Consider the following 16,491-nt stretch of genomic DNA (forward strand, 5'->3'; position numbering starts at 1 on the left):
CCTGACACCTAATGACAGCTATGCTGGATTCCAAGCATTCACTGGCTACCGAACGTGAGTCTGAGTTGCGCATGCATGGTTCTTTCTGAGACTTGTTGTTATACATATAACCTAACTTAATTACGATTTATTAGTGAGATCAGCCAGCTTGAGTTGTAATTTAAGTCATGGTTAGCCCGGTGGAGCTATAAAAAGAAAAACATTATGTGTGTGTGTTAGAGGTGAGGCTTGCAGTGAAAGGGCTAAAAGGAATTTTTCCTTTTATTGCTAGCCCCCCACCTATTGAAAATGCATATCAAGTTATATCAAAGCAAAATATGGCATGGGTGAAAACATACAATACATTAGGTTGAGTCAGTTCTGAGAGAGAAATTGCAGGGGTGCTCAAGTGCTAATGGCCGAAGATTGTGTCATGAAAAGAACGCTTAATATTCAGGGAATATTTGAGTAAGTAAGTGGGTTGTATGTTTTTAGGTAAACTAACAACTCCAAAGTCTTCAATTAGGAACTAACCATTAAAGCCGTAGATACAAGTTGATGAATGGATGGATCGTAAAGCTAACCGAAGATAATTTCTTTATTTTTCATCCCATGATACTGCCACAATTGACCATTGTCGTTATTCTTTTATATTCAGTTGCACATTTGGGACTAAACATTCTTTAAAATAATAATAATAATAATAATAATAATAATAACAATAATAATAATATTATAAGATCAAGGTCATATGTGGGATGCACCGTTGGGCCTGTAGGCAAAAATTGCAGTGATTGGACATCTCTGAGCATCTAGTTGTTTATATTGTTGGATGAACTGAAGTTTAACCGTTCCATTCAGACATCACTGATGGGATGGCTACTACATTCCAATCTGTTGCTTTTAGGATTATTATGATGGGTCACCGATATGGTGGCCCACCAGATCTTAACTCCAAATCATTACTACTGTTTTCTACATCTGTCATCTTGGAAAAACAAAATTAAAGGAGCATATCAATCTATGCTTATGTTTCTGTGCTAATTGCATCTCAAAGCTACCAAATTCAAATTGGACTAGTATGGTGAGAAAATTTGCCATTTGCCAAAAAACCATGTCAAAAAATTTTGAAAATTAAAACCAATGGTATGAAAAGAAAGATGAAAATCAATGCTGCTCAGTCGCTATAACAAGAATGAAAGAAATCAAAGCCTTTGGATCATACACTTGTCCCTCGTTGAGCAGACCTTCTTCGCTAGGAATCTTCATAGTGGAGGTTTTGAAGTTCTTTTCTGCAATTTGGTTTCTGTTTTTCTCATGTATTTTAGCTCATAACAAGCCTTACTTTATAAATTGAAATTGGTAATCCATTTTTTTCGCTGTTCCCAGCTAAGACATGAATAAGCCCTTCCAATAAGATTATGATGCCCAATCCCCAGCCGCTATCTACATCAACAGATCAAAACACACATTTCATTTCATATAGAGCAAGATTCGTTTTTCAGTTTTATTTCCTAAACAGCCTTGATGAAGCCTAACCCACTCATCCCTTGAATCAGTCAACTTCATCTATCAGAGACATTTGGTTCATCATCATCAAGGCCTTGTCCTGGCTATTTCATGTCAGCCTAACGAATTTTATTCTACCTGAAGATTTGTAACAAGAATTCTCATGATTGATTGGCAGAAGTTTGATGAATAGCGGCAGCCTGACATTAAATCTTCTTGGTTTCATCATCAACCCCATCCCATTCAATACTAGGCTACCCTAAACAAAATGAGTAGCGTGAGTAATACCCCCCAAAAAGAGAAAAAAGAAAACCGAAGGCCCCTTGATTCACTGAGTTAAACATGATGACTGGCCTATTCATTTTACTTAGGTCCCATTCAAAAGCCGAATTAAAGAGTTTCTTCTTGTCTAACAGTCAAAGATATATATATATATATATATATATATATATATATATATATATATATATATATATATATATATATTTAAAGTCTTTTTGGTTTTTCTTTTGCATATGTTCCATTGTATCAATGAAGAAGAAGGGAATTAGTAGGGGTATTTTGGGTCAAGTGGACAAAATATTATTCTCTGATGTGAAACAGAAGCAGAAGTCCAAAGGGATAAGATAGGAGTGCAATTTCACAGGAGTCTCACATACAAGTTTCAGTACAAGTCCAACAGGACCTCTTTTATGCAAGGAAAAGGGCTTTTACATTTCCAACTCCTACCAAAACTCTAAAAAGCTCATAGCCTTATTTACATTACCAAACACTACCACCTTCATTTCTCTCTTCTTCTGCATGCAATGAGTTTTCTTAGTCTGATGGAAATTACAAGCATTGCAAGCTTCTATTCCATCACTGGGATTGAACCACCAGCTGCCAAAATCTGTTGCTCCAGCTATAACATGGGAGGAAAGGAAGGATTACAGATAAATCTTGCTTAATCCACATGAGGAACTATATGATGTTTGTACTGTACAAGTACAGCCCTGACTTAGTGACCTATACCACTGATCTGATGCAATGCTGTGGATGGGGGATGCCCCAAAATTCTCCCCGGTGGGACAGCAATCTTAACCATTCAATCAGTGGTCTAGAGTAAAATAAAAACAATCGTCATATTCAACTTTTAGAGGTCTGAAAACTGGATAGCTAGGATTCCAATTGGGGAGACTTTTAGGACCATCAGATTAATGGTTTGGATCACCAAACAATGCGAAACAGTTGTACGGGTGGAAACCTGCTGACACTTATTCTATAATTCCTCTCTTCACAAAAAGCTTAAAAGAAGGAAATCTCCTTACCCTGAATAAAGATTCAAGCTTGTTCTTCACCAGGTAGAACTCCTGTTTCACTTGCTGAAGGCATCTCAAACATCTGCAACAAAGCTTCTTGATCATATTCAAATAAAGATAGACACCCACAGAGGAATCTTACACATCCAGAAGTGATCCAAGCCATTGATCTGATGGGCACAACTTGGAAGGTGGATGCCCCCTAAAATCACTAGGATGGGAGTGATCCTTGGGCTATTTTCTGCTGAATGTAGACCGGTCCTGTACTTTCTAATCTACATTCAAGACATTGATTGTCAGGTTAGAATCTTCCTATACAGAAGATTCTAACCCTTTTATCAATGTCCTGAGAGCAAATGGATAAGAAGGTACAGATGGCCCATGTTTGATGGAAAATAGTCCGAGGATCAAAAGGCTAGAATCTCTCAGTCATAGATATTTTTGCAGCATTCCCAATCCATGCTTAGGCCCGACATATCAATGGTTTGGATTACCAAACTATGGTCCCGAATGCATGGCATCCTGCATGCTAGCCAACATCCATAAATAGTACCACTGCTGATGAGAATGACACTATAATCCCTCACTCTCACATGCAATTGGAGTTCTCATCAGTAAACTCCAACTGCATGCAAGAGTGATGAAATGTACCATCCGTTTCATCAGCAGTGATATAGTTTGCTGATGAGAAGAACGCTATAATTCCTCACTCCAACATGCAATTGGAGTTCAACATAAAGTCAGCATCTTGCAAATTTAGCTCAAGTTTTATCTTAAAATGGTTTGTATGAAGCTGGAATCTATGCAATGAATTTCGTCACGAATCTCACCCTTCTCGATTATTTGCCTCGCAGAAGTTCCGAAATGCAATGCAGATATTTTTAACTCTATGTGCTCCTATGCTGTGTTCAAGACAAGCCATTGTTAGATTGAATTGATCAAAAGCCTAAATCTTCTTCTTCTCAAACAAAAACACAAGCATTGGCAATGGCTATAACGGTAATGGTGGTTGTAATGTCCACCATAAATACTGTTACTATACGGGCTGTAATGATTGTTACGGGTCCCCATAATAGCTGTTATGGTAAATTTAAAAAAGAAGAAAAAATTGTATTGGTCCCTTCATGAACTGTTATGGGCCATTTTTCTGCGATGGCCATTACATCCCTGTAACACCTGACAGTTTCCATCATTACCATTACGTAACAGCCGTTATGTAACCATTTTTGAATACCTGGGTCAAGTCAACCCACAGGCCCTCCAGCCCACTTAATAGACAAGCTCGGTTCAAGTTTGTTGGATTGAAGGGGTTGGCTGGGGTTAGAAAGCATGGCTTATTTAAGTAAACAGGCCAGGCTCAAGTTTACCTTAGTCCAAAATGGGGTTGTAATATATATATATATATATATATATATATATATATATATATATATATATATATATATATATATATATATTTGTAATATATATATATATAGGAGGTCTAGTTCCTTATTTGGAACAAAATGGGGAGCTTTACTGTTGCACACTTAGTTTTTACATGTGAGGACTATGGTTGGTTTGTCCGGGTCAGTGATCTGATGGCCACTATCATGAATAAACAATGCCCAAAAATCTCCTCAATTGATCAACTTTAACCTTTTCATTGTTAGCATGCAAATCCTTGGTTAAGAATAGATGCACCAACAAGCCACATTCAATGAAGGAAGAACAAAGATTCGATGTCTAGGATCTTCCAAATCTAGAGAGTTGGGGGGGTGGGTCATGGTCCTTCCATGACAGGGATTTCTAGATGAATTGCTTGGATAAACCTACCATGGATCTCACATGTACAAACTCAGTGCGCAACAGGGAAGCTTTCTATTTGTCACAAACAGGGAACTCATCTCTGCAAATATGCAACTTCATTTTATTTATTTATTTATTTATTTATTATTATATATATATATTTTTGTATAAATCTGCACTTGCTTTAGAGGGTGTTTGTTTGCACCAAATTTCATGAAATATCACGAAATTATGCATCCAATTAGATTGATTAATTGTTATATCTCATCACATTTAGCACAACCAAATGCACAATTCGATGTAAATGTTGGGAATCTGGTAATGGGTTGGGCTCTGGCTGACCCCAAAACAAGGTTTTAAATATCAGTAACAGGCTTCAATCACTGATATGATACATCCGGCCCCATTCCGCCTATATCGACCTGTAACTGCCCCTGTTTCGTGCATGGGGTGGGCAGCTATAGATACAATGCATGAAACCATACCCTGACCCAACCCGATCCCGAATCCGACCCATTGGCACCCAGCTCTGATTGCTAACTGTTTGTATAACCAGAAGGAAGAAAGGATGGGTGTATTTAGCATCTGAATTCATCAGACTAATTTCGTGAAATTGGGTCCAAGCAACGCACCTGAAAGGAGAAAATAAAACATGGAAGAAAAGAAAAGATCAATCAGAACTATTTTTCCCCCTTTCTTTTCTAACTTACATTTCTGTCTATAATTTAAGTATAGGCTAGATTGAAAAAAAAAAAAAAAGGTTATATGCTAGATTGGGAATTTAGGCTCAGATAAGATGACATCTGTTAAAAACTGTTAGATAGATTCGTATGAATACACATGTTTTTACGTATTTATCCTAACAAAAACAAAGCTTCCTATGAAGAAAAAAAAAACACTGTAACAAGACAAAAAAATAAAATAAAATATAATTCAAAGAAGTAGGTTTGTAATAGAATTGGGAAGTTTGGTTTCTTGAAGAGAGATGGCAACAAAAGAATGATGTATTGGATATTTGGATGGAGTGAAATACCTGGAGCTGCTGCCCTTCAACTGATGAACATGGGCATCAACCTTTTTGAAATCTACAGGCTGCTGATCTCTTCAAGAAAAGAAAAACATGGAAAAAGTAACCTTTTCAATATCCAACAAGAGAGAGAGAGAGAGAGAGAGAGAGAGAGAGAGAGAGAGAGAAGCAGATTCCTCACAAAGCTCTGCTCAAATCATTAAGAAGCTTCTCAGAATCATCAAAGAAGAGAGACACCACTTCAAAAACAAAATCTGGGTTGCTCTCATCTTGCAACTGCTGCAGCTGTGTATATTGATCATCCAGGAATCCCTTCCAAACAGGAGGAAAAAAAAAAAAACCAAAACCAACTTCAGAAAAAGAAAAAAAAAAAAGAAGCAAAAAAGAAGCTGTAGGTCTTTTAACTCAATAGACAGATGCTGATATTGCTTAAAAAAAAAAAAAAGAAAAAAGAAAAGAAAAGAAAAGAAAAGAAAAGAAACTAACCTCACTGAAGAGAGATGATGTGAGATCAACCAAACGACTCTGCAACTGGACCACTTCCATGTTTCTCTCCTTTCTTCTCTTCCAACTCTCCTGAGCTGCTTCTTCTCTTCTGCTTCTGCTTTGATTTTAAGAGCTTTATGCACCCATTTCAGGAGACGGGTTTTGCTTGTGACAATAAAAACTGAAATGAAGATTGGTTAAATCTCAGGAATGGAAGGGATTTGGTGAATTGAATGTTCTGAGAAGAACCCAGAAATCCAAAGTTTCCTACTTCTGGGGTCTGTGTGTGTACATATAATATATAATAAAGCCAACCTTTCTCTCTTCTCTCTGGATTTGCGCTCTGTCTCTCTCTCCCACATCAGAAATGCAGAAGCGAGACCATGCTGCTGTTGCTAACGGCTTTAAAAGGAGCATGCGGAAATATATCCTTCTTTCATATTTTCACCTTTTATTTTTTTGCTTCTCGAATTATTGATCTCATCTTCTATACATACGGTGATAGTCACATCATCTTTTTAAGTTACGGTGACTCATCAACGTGGAGTACATGTACGGCAATCAGGACCCTACGACTGGTGGGCCCATTCTGGATGGAGAAGAAATTAACAATTCCACCAACCAAAGTATTTTAACAGTTTTACGCTGCCGGAAGAGTAATATTCATACATGTAGCCAGGAGATTTGCTGGAATACATCCTTCCCTACGTATTAGAATGTGATATGTGGAGACTTGATCAATTGTACACTGGGTTTCAATGACCCAAACAGCTTTTATTTGATAGGGCCTCTTTCGATGGGAGAGATGCCCGAAAGATGTGTTGAATGGAATATTTCAGTCCATGGTTGCAAAATGGTCATGGTATCCATCCATTTTCAAAGCAAAATAGCTCAATTTTAAACGGTTGAAATAATTTAATTTAAGAGATCTAACTTGTTGTGTCTACCACAAAATAATAATAATAAAAAGAGACCCATCTTACAAACGGTGCATATATTCTATGTAATATCTCACTCTTGAATGCAGTGAAGAAAGTAGAGTTTCATATCATGAGATACATCATTCATGATAAATTGTACTACAATCCAAACCATCCAAATCATGGGCCCATTATAAATCCAACAAAACTGGAGCATCAGACAGGCTAGATGATTTTTAACCATAGAGACTACTTTTAATGATAAGTAATTGGCTCCGTTGTGGATGGAGAAGGTGATGATCATGTTCATCATTCCAATTTAACTATCTTATTTTCTACTTGATCTAAGGTTGTTGGGTCGGACCCAACTGCTAGTTGGGATTGTGGGTTTGTTTATGGTTTGAAGGATTTGGATAGATGTCATGACAAGGGACATGAAAGCCTTTCTACCTATAAGCTGGTAAACTAATTCAAGTGGCTGGTACAAGGTCATGATGACGATGAAAGTTAGATTAGTGACTATTTTCGGAAACAAATATCAATGGGTGGTGTCAAGCCTCACTTTCATGTAAATACTGTTTAGGATAAATGGTGCACATATACTGCGTATGCATGCCTCATGTGTTATGTATTGCTAATGTGAGACAAATATCATTATTTATCTTCAAATGCTTCACAAGTACCATGTTTAATCTTTTAAGTGGCATATATACTGCATGTCTTAAGCTTCAAACATGTACATGTGTATGCACCGTATGTGGCGTTGTACATGTGCTACCAAACATCTTCTAAGTGCCTCAAATGTAGCACATGTTTCACCATTGATCTTTGAGCACCAACCTGTCCAGCTATCAATGTGCACAAGTACTACATTTGTGAAAAGGATTTAAAATAGTAGGACTTTAAACCTCGGTATTATTTATTTTTACACAGGTACACGGCCACACCCATACACGCTCCGGTGGAGACTCAACCCATGACCTCAAACTCACGAGTCTACCACTGAGCCATGAGCAGGAGTGGTCTCCACCTTACTGAAGTTTGGTTTGCACCAAAATTTGGGTGTCACCAAAAACATTGTGCACATTGTTGTAATAGACCGGAATCAACTCTATATATTAGAAATTCGGATTTAATACCACATGTCAATCTTATTCTCTGCGGAAGTACGTTCAACGAAGATAGAATAATCAAACTACAAACAATCAATTAAGCAATCACAAACACACGATTTTATGTGAAAATTCCTTACAGAAAAAAAAAAAAAAAACTATGGCACAAAGTAACATATATCTCCACTATAATCGAAACCTTCGAGTTATACCACTTACATTCTCCAATTACAGAAGCAATGAAATCTACCCTTGCAATACACACCCTAGAAAAACCCTAATCCTTGAGAAAATCCATTCTCAATGTCAGGCCTGTGTCCTAACATCTCGCCGTTCCGTACGATCCCGCGGTCCTCTCGGTCGAATTTTGGCGACCCGCGACCTGTAGATACGCGACCTTAAGTCACATCCTATAAATCCGAGCCGACTCATCCCTAGACTTATGCCATTACGATTGTGTCGTCGCCGCGGTTCAGACGCCAATCCGACGCTTAGATCATAAGATGTGGCCACGCATTATAATGGTCATGGACTGCACGTTGCGGGGCCCACCTATCACATATGGCACCATTCCCTAGGTAATCATGAGGGTGATGACATCACCCTAGCTATAGCCACCCTACCCAAGCCGATAGCCCTAGGCATGCTAGTAATGATGCCCTTTCTCTCCCATGCTTCTTACACATCTAATGATTGCTTAGCTAAGAGAGCTAACAATCATTACTCTTTTCTTACTCTTTCTCCCTCTCTCCCTCTCATTCTCTCTCACTTCCTCCATTGCAAGAGCTTGGGACATCCAATCAACCCCGGAAAATTCAGCCCCTTTCACCTATATTCTCCATTAATCGAACCATCAAAAAGCCATCTCCACCATTAAAAGATCATCATAGGAGCATTGGAGCACTAGGGAAGAAGAAGAAGTGGAGGTGGGTGATTTCTTAGGCTAGATTTATTTATTTTTGTGTATGGGACAAGTGGGACTCACCAATCAATGGTGGAGATCCCATCTTGACCCCTTAGGTGTGGTCAATGGCCCACCAAGCTTACATGCATGTATCCATGGTGGGGCCATTCTCCATGGACCCCACCATGATGTTTGATTTATTTTTCTAGTGCATGAAGGCCATCTAGGCCCTGATTCATGGTAGGAAGGAGATCTCCACCCTTGATTTTTGTTTATGGGCCCTTTGAGACCCATCTTGATGTATGTATTGATGCATGTATTGCAGAGGGGGGGGGGGGCGCATAGTGGCGGGGCCCCTCCATCGCATCATTCTCTCTCTCTCTCTCTCTCTCTCTCTCTCTCTCTCTCTCTCTCTCTCTCTCTCTCTCTTCTTCTTCTTCTTTTTTTTTCCTGGTGAAGCTATTTTTCCATGAGCAATGATCCACCTACAACCAGTTGTGTGTGAATTTCATGGGATGTCCAGCAGCAACAGCTGTTGGACTGTATGAAAGAAAAACTCAGATATCAGTTTGATCCAAACTAGGTGGGCCACGTGCGCGTGGGACCTAGCATGATGTGTGTGTTGTCCACACCGTCTAGCGTAGGACGGTGTTGGATGTACCATGGCATATGTGTTTTATCCAAACCACCGTCCATACGTGGACAGAGGGCCCCACACGCCATATAGTTGCTAGATTGACGTCAGCAAGTTCTGGGGTCTGATCATGAGGTATGTGTTATATCCCAACCTTGATATATGTATTATCATCCACATCATCCATTTGCTAGACGGGTGGGGCCCACCTTGATGTTAGTGTTGTATCTGCATCGTCCATCTAATTTTCCATATCAGTTTAGGCCATGGACCAGGTGTAATGACCCTGAAAATTTTGTGCCAAGACCCGAGTACTACCTCTATTTTTTTTTTCCTTAGATGTTGTTTTTGGGGTAATTAGCGCTATACTCGATTGCCTGTGAAATTTGCATCAATCACTTTAAATTGGATCTACATGACTCAAAACCTGTAGAATGGTTAGCGCTATGTTACTCTGAAATCTGGGATCCATCGCTAAATCCAGTTGTTCTTGAGAATTTTTGGAAGTTCTGGATCGGACCTGGACCGCGCATCGTAAGTCCGATAGCGATGATCTTAGGCTGTGTTGGTCACCATGTTGGACTTAGTCATCACCTCAAAAATCAAGTCCAGATGATGTTCTGGGTCGATTTGATTGAGTCCAGAGTGAAGAGTGTGAGAACGGTTGGAAATTTAATAAGATTTTATGAAATCTGAGTCGTGTTGCTTGCGCGACGATTTTAAACTATCTGACCGTTGGATTCTGACCCAATTTCATCCTCTGATCAGGAAAGGTGACTCGGGCATGTTCTTGTGCTTGTGGACCTGATCAAGATTCGGTGACCGTTGAATTGAGTGTGGTCCGCCACGGCTAATCTGAAGATCCGATCGGTATGAAAACTCAGCTTGACCTAGATCCATGGTCAGTGAGCTTAAGTCCGACCTTTCGTAGTAATAGGCCCACCAGAAGTGCTCCGTTGGATCATGAGAGGCCGGTTTTGGTTATACCCTAAATATACCTTGGCCATGGGGTTATTTTCATCAATGTTAGGCCTATTTATAGACCTTAAAACCCTAGCTCTCTTTTCCATACAAATTTCCTAACCCTAGCTAAGAAAGAGAGAGGAAAAGAGAGAGAAAGTGAGAGAGAAGTTGGTGAATCATCTTAGATTCTTTCATGTTCTTCTTCATCCTTGAACCTTTACTTTTGAATCGTTATTCCGGTGATTCTGAGTTCATCCTTGGGTAAGTTAACCTAACCCTAATATGTTTTAGAGCTTTGATTAGTCTTTGTGTTGTTGTAGCTCATTTCTATTCTTGCTTTAGGTTATCTTGTTGCCGTTGACGAAGACATATCGTCTGAATCAGCTCGGTGTTCTTTTCTGGATTAAGGTACGGACTTTAATCGTATAGGTTATGGTTTTCAAGGCTTTCAATGCCAGTGAATGGTTTATTCTTACTATGGATGAGATTTCACATGCCAAATGTTATGTTTATTTTGTGTTCCTGATATGCATGTGTTATATTGAGATTTGTGTATTCTATGTATATGTAGGAAGTACCGTATATGTATAAAATATGAACCTGTGTTTGCCATGATTATTTGTCGTGTATCTATGCTAGATGTATGTGTGACAACTCCTTGGCAAAAGGAATTGTCCAAATGTGTGTATTTCAACATACGTCATGTATGTTGTATTATGTATTCTAAGTGTTTGTAGAAATGCCTGAATGAACTAAAGTGTAATATATTATACTATTTATGGGTGTTGAGAAGCGATTCTCAATACTCCTATTGATGTGTATGATTTACTACATGCAAGTCATATTCCTTGTTAGTTAATTTCAAGTCTTGCTTATGCTTAAATCCATGTTAAGTTGATATTCTTCAAATGCTTACATACCATATGATTTGAGTTGTTGTTCCATTACTATTCTAAATTGTTGATATCAATATCTGTTATAGTGGAATGTGTTTGGGACTATGAATAGTCCAGGAAATCGGTAATCGGCCTTAAGTTCGTGGCTGAGATTGCTTTCGCCACGTAGGACGTAATTAGACGAACCCGAGTCATATTAGAGTTGTCGGCAGTGGTTTAGCCATGCGGAGTGTTTGCGCACTCTATGTCGTTCAACCCAATGTGCGCTCGTGCTAGTCGAGTTCGTCAAGTAACCCGATTGTCCGATGTATGTTCACCATATATGGACACTACTGCTTGAATCTAGGGTACCGAACTTACCAATGAAATCCTGTTAACCATAGTACCTTGATCCGCTAAGACTCATGAGCCAGACATGGTGGTATGGGACACTGTGGTCGAGCTGTCGGCCTACGCTGGGGTGACGAGTCTCCCCGTAGTGACCAGTGAGCAACCAAACTCGTGAGCCGATTATGGTGGTATGGGACACTAATTTGTGCTGTCGGCCTACATTGATTGGTGACGAGCCCTTTGTAGTGACCTCGAGCATACCTGGATACCGCATTGAGGTGACGAGCCTTAGTGTAGTAACGATGGTATGATAGGCGTGCATTGATTGGTGACGAGCCCTTTGCAACGACCTAAAACCATATGATCGTATGAGATGCCTAGGACTGACGACCCTAGAATGAATCACTGTTTGGATGGTGATATGAGGAAGGTACCTTAGCTTCCCAATCCTGCTGTATGAAAAGGACTAATAACAACTTGGTAATCATGTTTATGCACTGCATTTGCATGTGCTTTGTAGATGTGTTGCACTTTGAGGCGATGTCATGCGTAACGTAAGATGAAGACGCTGAGGGTGTACGTGCGAGGGCACGCATTATTCTGCATAATCCTTGCATTAACAAGAGTACTTAGGACATGTTTAATTGTTCTGCCTTATCATTACTACTTGATTGAACTGATAACATGTTAACCTTTGCTTTATTATTCCACTGAGTTGATCACTCACTCCCACGTTCTGGGGCTGTGTAAAACACCCACCAGACTCTGTCTTAGCTGTAGATGTTGATGAGACCTCTGAGGCAGAGCGGGAGATCGAGGATGATGAGGCTACTTTCTCTTTCATGCAGTTTTCTGACGGGTTCTAGTGAGCCTTGTTCTGATGCGAGGGATGCTGGGATTTCTTTTGGGAATTAAATGATGTAACTTGATACTTGTAATTTTGATAGCAACACTTACATTACGACTTGTTATGTGTATGTATTTCAGGGATTTGCACATGTACACACACATATATTTCTTTAAGTCTTCCGCTTGCTTTCTTCACTTATCCCTGAATTATATCTGCACTTTGGCTTAATCTATTCCATGTTTTATGCACTAATACATACAACATACATCCATCATTAAATATGTTGCATAAGTGATGTTTTGGAACTCGGGAGCTGAGTTATGCTCGACCCCCGAATTTCAGGGCGTTACACCAGGAAATGAGACAAATCCAAATCTCAAGTGATCCACACCGCAAGAAGTAATGGGCTAGAAGTCTAGCAAGCCGTTGTGATGTGTGTGTCACAAAGACACTGTCCATTTAGTGGGGCCCATCTTGCAGGCTCACCATGTTGTATGTGCTTTATATTCACACTGTCCACCCATTTTCTGGACCATAGTGGCTGACCTGTGAGGCCCACCTTGATATATATGTTGTATATGTTGCCCATCCATTTTTTTACTAAACTATGGGCTGCTCCATTGGGCCCAATATGTGGAATTTATGGCCCATTTGATGAGGCCTGATATGATATATATGTGACCCATGTGTGAGGCCTAATGTGATGTATATGTGACCCATAAGTTGAGGCCCGATGCGATGTATATGAGGCCCATATTATGAGGCGCATTGTGAAGTATATTAGGCCCTTGTGTGAGGCCCGTTGGGATGTATATGAGGCCATGGGCCCCACTATATGTTTGGCTCTATGTGGGCCACTCCTTGGGAGCAATGTTGGTTAAATGTCCACATTGTATGGGCAATAATGGTTAAATGTTCACATTATGACTTTCTCTTAGGCCCGATGTTAGGCCCATTCCCATCCTTCTCTAAGTGGGTTGACCCAAATCATTGGGCCTTATTGATATTTGATCCATCTATTCATATTGGGCTAACCCAAAATGTTGGGCCCCCAATAGTTGCTAGTAGGATTATTTTAATCTTGGAGTCCATCTAGGACTTATTTGGGCCCCCTAGGGAATCTGGCGGGCTATATAATAGTATGGAGAAGGAAGCCCGTTCTGGATCCTTAGGAATATAAGTAGGCCACCTATGCCCAACCTTAATATAAGGAAAGTATATCATTACCATAGATGGTAGGATCCGCGATGTCAGATTTGGTATATCCACAGTTGAGGATCGATCTTTATGTTATGGTCTAGATCTGATGTCCTTCTATGGATCTCGCCTTGTATAGGCCGATTATTGATGCCGACTATGAGTATGTGATAGCATAGCATCATGATACATGCCCATACGCATCATCTGCATGCTCGTTACGAGGAGTGAGTGATCATAGCATTATGCCATTGAGCAGGTTGCTTATGGGACTCCCTGATAGGTGGAGTTGTCCCACATGAGCACACGGTATGCACATGATTGATGCTTGACTGGATTGTATGACTTATGCACCTTGCATTGTATGTTATGATTACTATATGCCCTAGCAATATCAGGGCTATAGCCTCTGTAGGTATAGTGTGGATGGCAGGATTGGATACCCAAAATACTTGTTAAAGCACGGGGGAGGTATAGATGTCCCATGGTGAAAGTACTCAAACCCTTATGGTACCATGGAGGATGCTCCAACGTTGAGACCGACTGGATGTATGAGCGCACAAGTGCTGAATACCATTAGGCTGCATCTCCCACTGTATCGTGGTCGGTTAGAAGGGGAGTGTGGCCTTACGCGCCCAAGGATAGGGGGCAATGCTAGGCTGAGTCTGACCAGCTCGTAAATGGGTTCGACACCGATGTGCTAGGTAGATATTGGCTGACTACTAGTCAGACGTGTAGTGAGGTCTCTTCCACTTGCATGGTTGCGCGTCCAGTTGGGGCGACGATCTGGTGTAGAGTGTATTAGACCCCGATGATATCTCAAAGATGAGCTATATTGATGTGGATTCAGATGAGGACTGACATGCTTAAGCTGTATCTCGCGTATGACATTGGCCATGTAGGCCTTGCATCGTATGGCCATGGTATGGTCGATAGCATTCATGCCTTTCATCGCATGGCCTTAGTGTGGCCAATAGCATTCATGCCTTACATCGCATAGCCTTGGTACAGATGATGGCATTCATGGACTTATTAACATGTTTTCACATTACTCTGATATTGCATACTTACATTTCTACCTTGCACACACACTTACACCACCCTCCAAGCTTTCTATAAGCTTATGCACGATATATGTATGCAGGTGACGCTAGGACGTAGCCGAGCAAGAGCAGGAGTGTGCAGCTGAGCTTCTAGAGCCTTTTGTTATCTATTGTATTTCCCTTATACTTTGTACTTAAAGATTTTAATCATAGTGGATTTTGTGATGGTGTTCTTGTTATTGTTCGTGGATTATGCTTATGGTTATGCTTGTTATGAAACAAATTCATGTTGAAAATCCTCCTTTTAGGATCTCAGGATCAGAACCTGGTATATGGGTGCCTGGAGCCGAGAATGGAGTACTAAGGAGGCTGTCAGCGCCGAATTTAGCAATCAGAAATTTTGTGAGCCCAGATTCTGAGTTTGGGGCATGACACTCAAGCCCTTACAAGTGTAGAAAACCTTCTTATCCTGCAAAACCCTTGCCCTATAAGGGAAAACACTTATCCTTCTAAGCCCTAATCAAATTAGGACTTAAATAGCTCGACTTGTGCAAAACCGCATGACAGAGTCTGCGTCTGTCGGTCGAATTGACTTGGACCAATAAAGTCTGCTTTGGACTTGTGAAAACCTTCACTCTATAGGTTAGACTAACACCCAGTCGGTCTAACCGATAGAACTCTACTTTATCTAGCAGACCGCACATAATCCAAGGCATTCGCACAACAATCTCCACCTTGACATGTATTCTAGCAAGTCATCCTGAAGATATCTTGTACTAGCCTCCACCTTGAGCATAGATCGCTCCCTATATGCTCCACCTGGAACGTAGCTCCATCTGTACTCCTATGCAAGGGTGCCCAATCTGATCATCAGTGGTTGGTCAGATTGATCAAGCCCAAGTAGTGTTTGAACTTGCCTGTGGTCATCGACTTCATCAACATGTCCACGACATTCTTGTCCTGTGAATCTTTTAAAATAAAAAATCTCTTGAAGTAATGATTTCCCATATCTTATGGAACCTTACATCGATATGCATGGTTCTCGCATGATACACTTAATTCAATGTTAGATGGATATCACTTTGACTAACATAACGCAACCGAATCACCTCCTGCTTTAATTCAATTGCTCCAATTAGACCCTCCAACCATAATTCTTCCTTTGACACCTCTATCGCATTCATATATTCTGCTTCTATTATAGACAATGCTATCCTAGACTATAGCGTAGATCTCCCAACATATCGTTAACCTGCTAATGTGAAAACATATCCTTTAGTGGACCTCCTATTGTCCAAATCTCCTGCATAATCCGCATCCATGTAGCCTACAACTCCACTTGAAGCTCCATGTCCCTCAAACATGATCTTAGTATTGACTGTGCCCCTAAGATACCTCATAATCCACGTAACTGCATTCCAATGCTCTTTTCCCAAATTCATCATATAACTGCTGACCACGCTAGCTGCCTATGAGATATTTAGCCTCATTCAAACCGTTGCATACATGAGACTCCCCATTGCACTTGCATATGACACCTATGATATATCTGAAA

At 40.2% G+C, this 16,491-nt stretch overlaps 1 protein-coding gene across 1 annotated transcript; it reads right to left on the reverse strand.

The window, feature by feature from the left end:
* Positions 1–2,083: 2,083 nt before the first annotated feature.
* LOC131225568 (histidine-containing phosphotransfer protein 1-like) lies at positions 2,084–6,560 on the reverse strand. Its single transcript, XM_058221119.1, has 7 exons — positions 6,403–6,560; positions 6,088–6,268; positions 5,783–5,913; positions 5,608–5,676; positions 3,617–3,688; positions 2,796–2,868; positions 2,084–2,389 (listed from the first exon to the last, which is right to left on the reverse strand). Exons 2-7 carry the CDS (start codon positions 6,145–6,147, stop codon positions 2,339–2,341), a joined length of 456 nt encoding a protein of 151 aa, XP_058077102.1. The 5' UTR covers positions 6,148–6,268; positions 6,403–6,560; the 3' UTR covers positions 2,084–2,338.
* Between the last annotated feature and the right edge of the window lie 9,931 nt (positions 6,561–16,491).

This window comes from Magnolia sinica, chromosome 14 (genome assembly GCF_029962835.1).
Source record: "Magnolia sinica isolate HGM2019 chromosome 14, MsV1, whole genome shotgun sequence".
Lineage (NCBI taxonomy): Eukaryota > Viridiplantae > Streptophyta > Magnoliopsida > Magnoliales > Magnoliaceae > Magnolia > Magnolia sinica.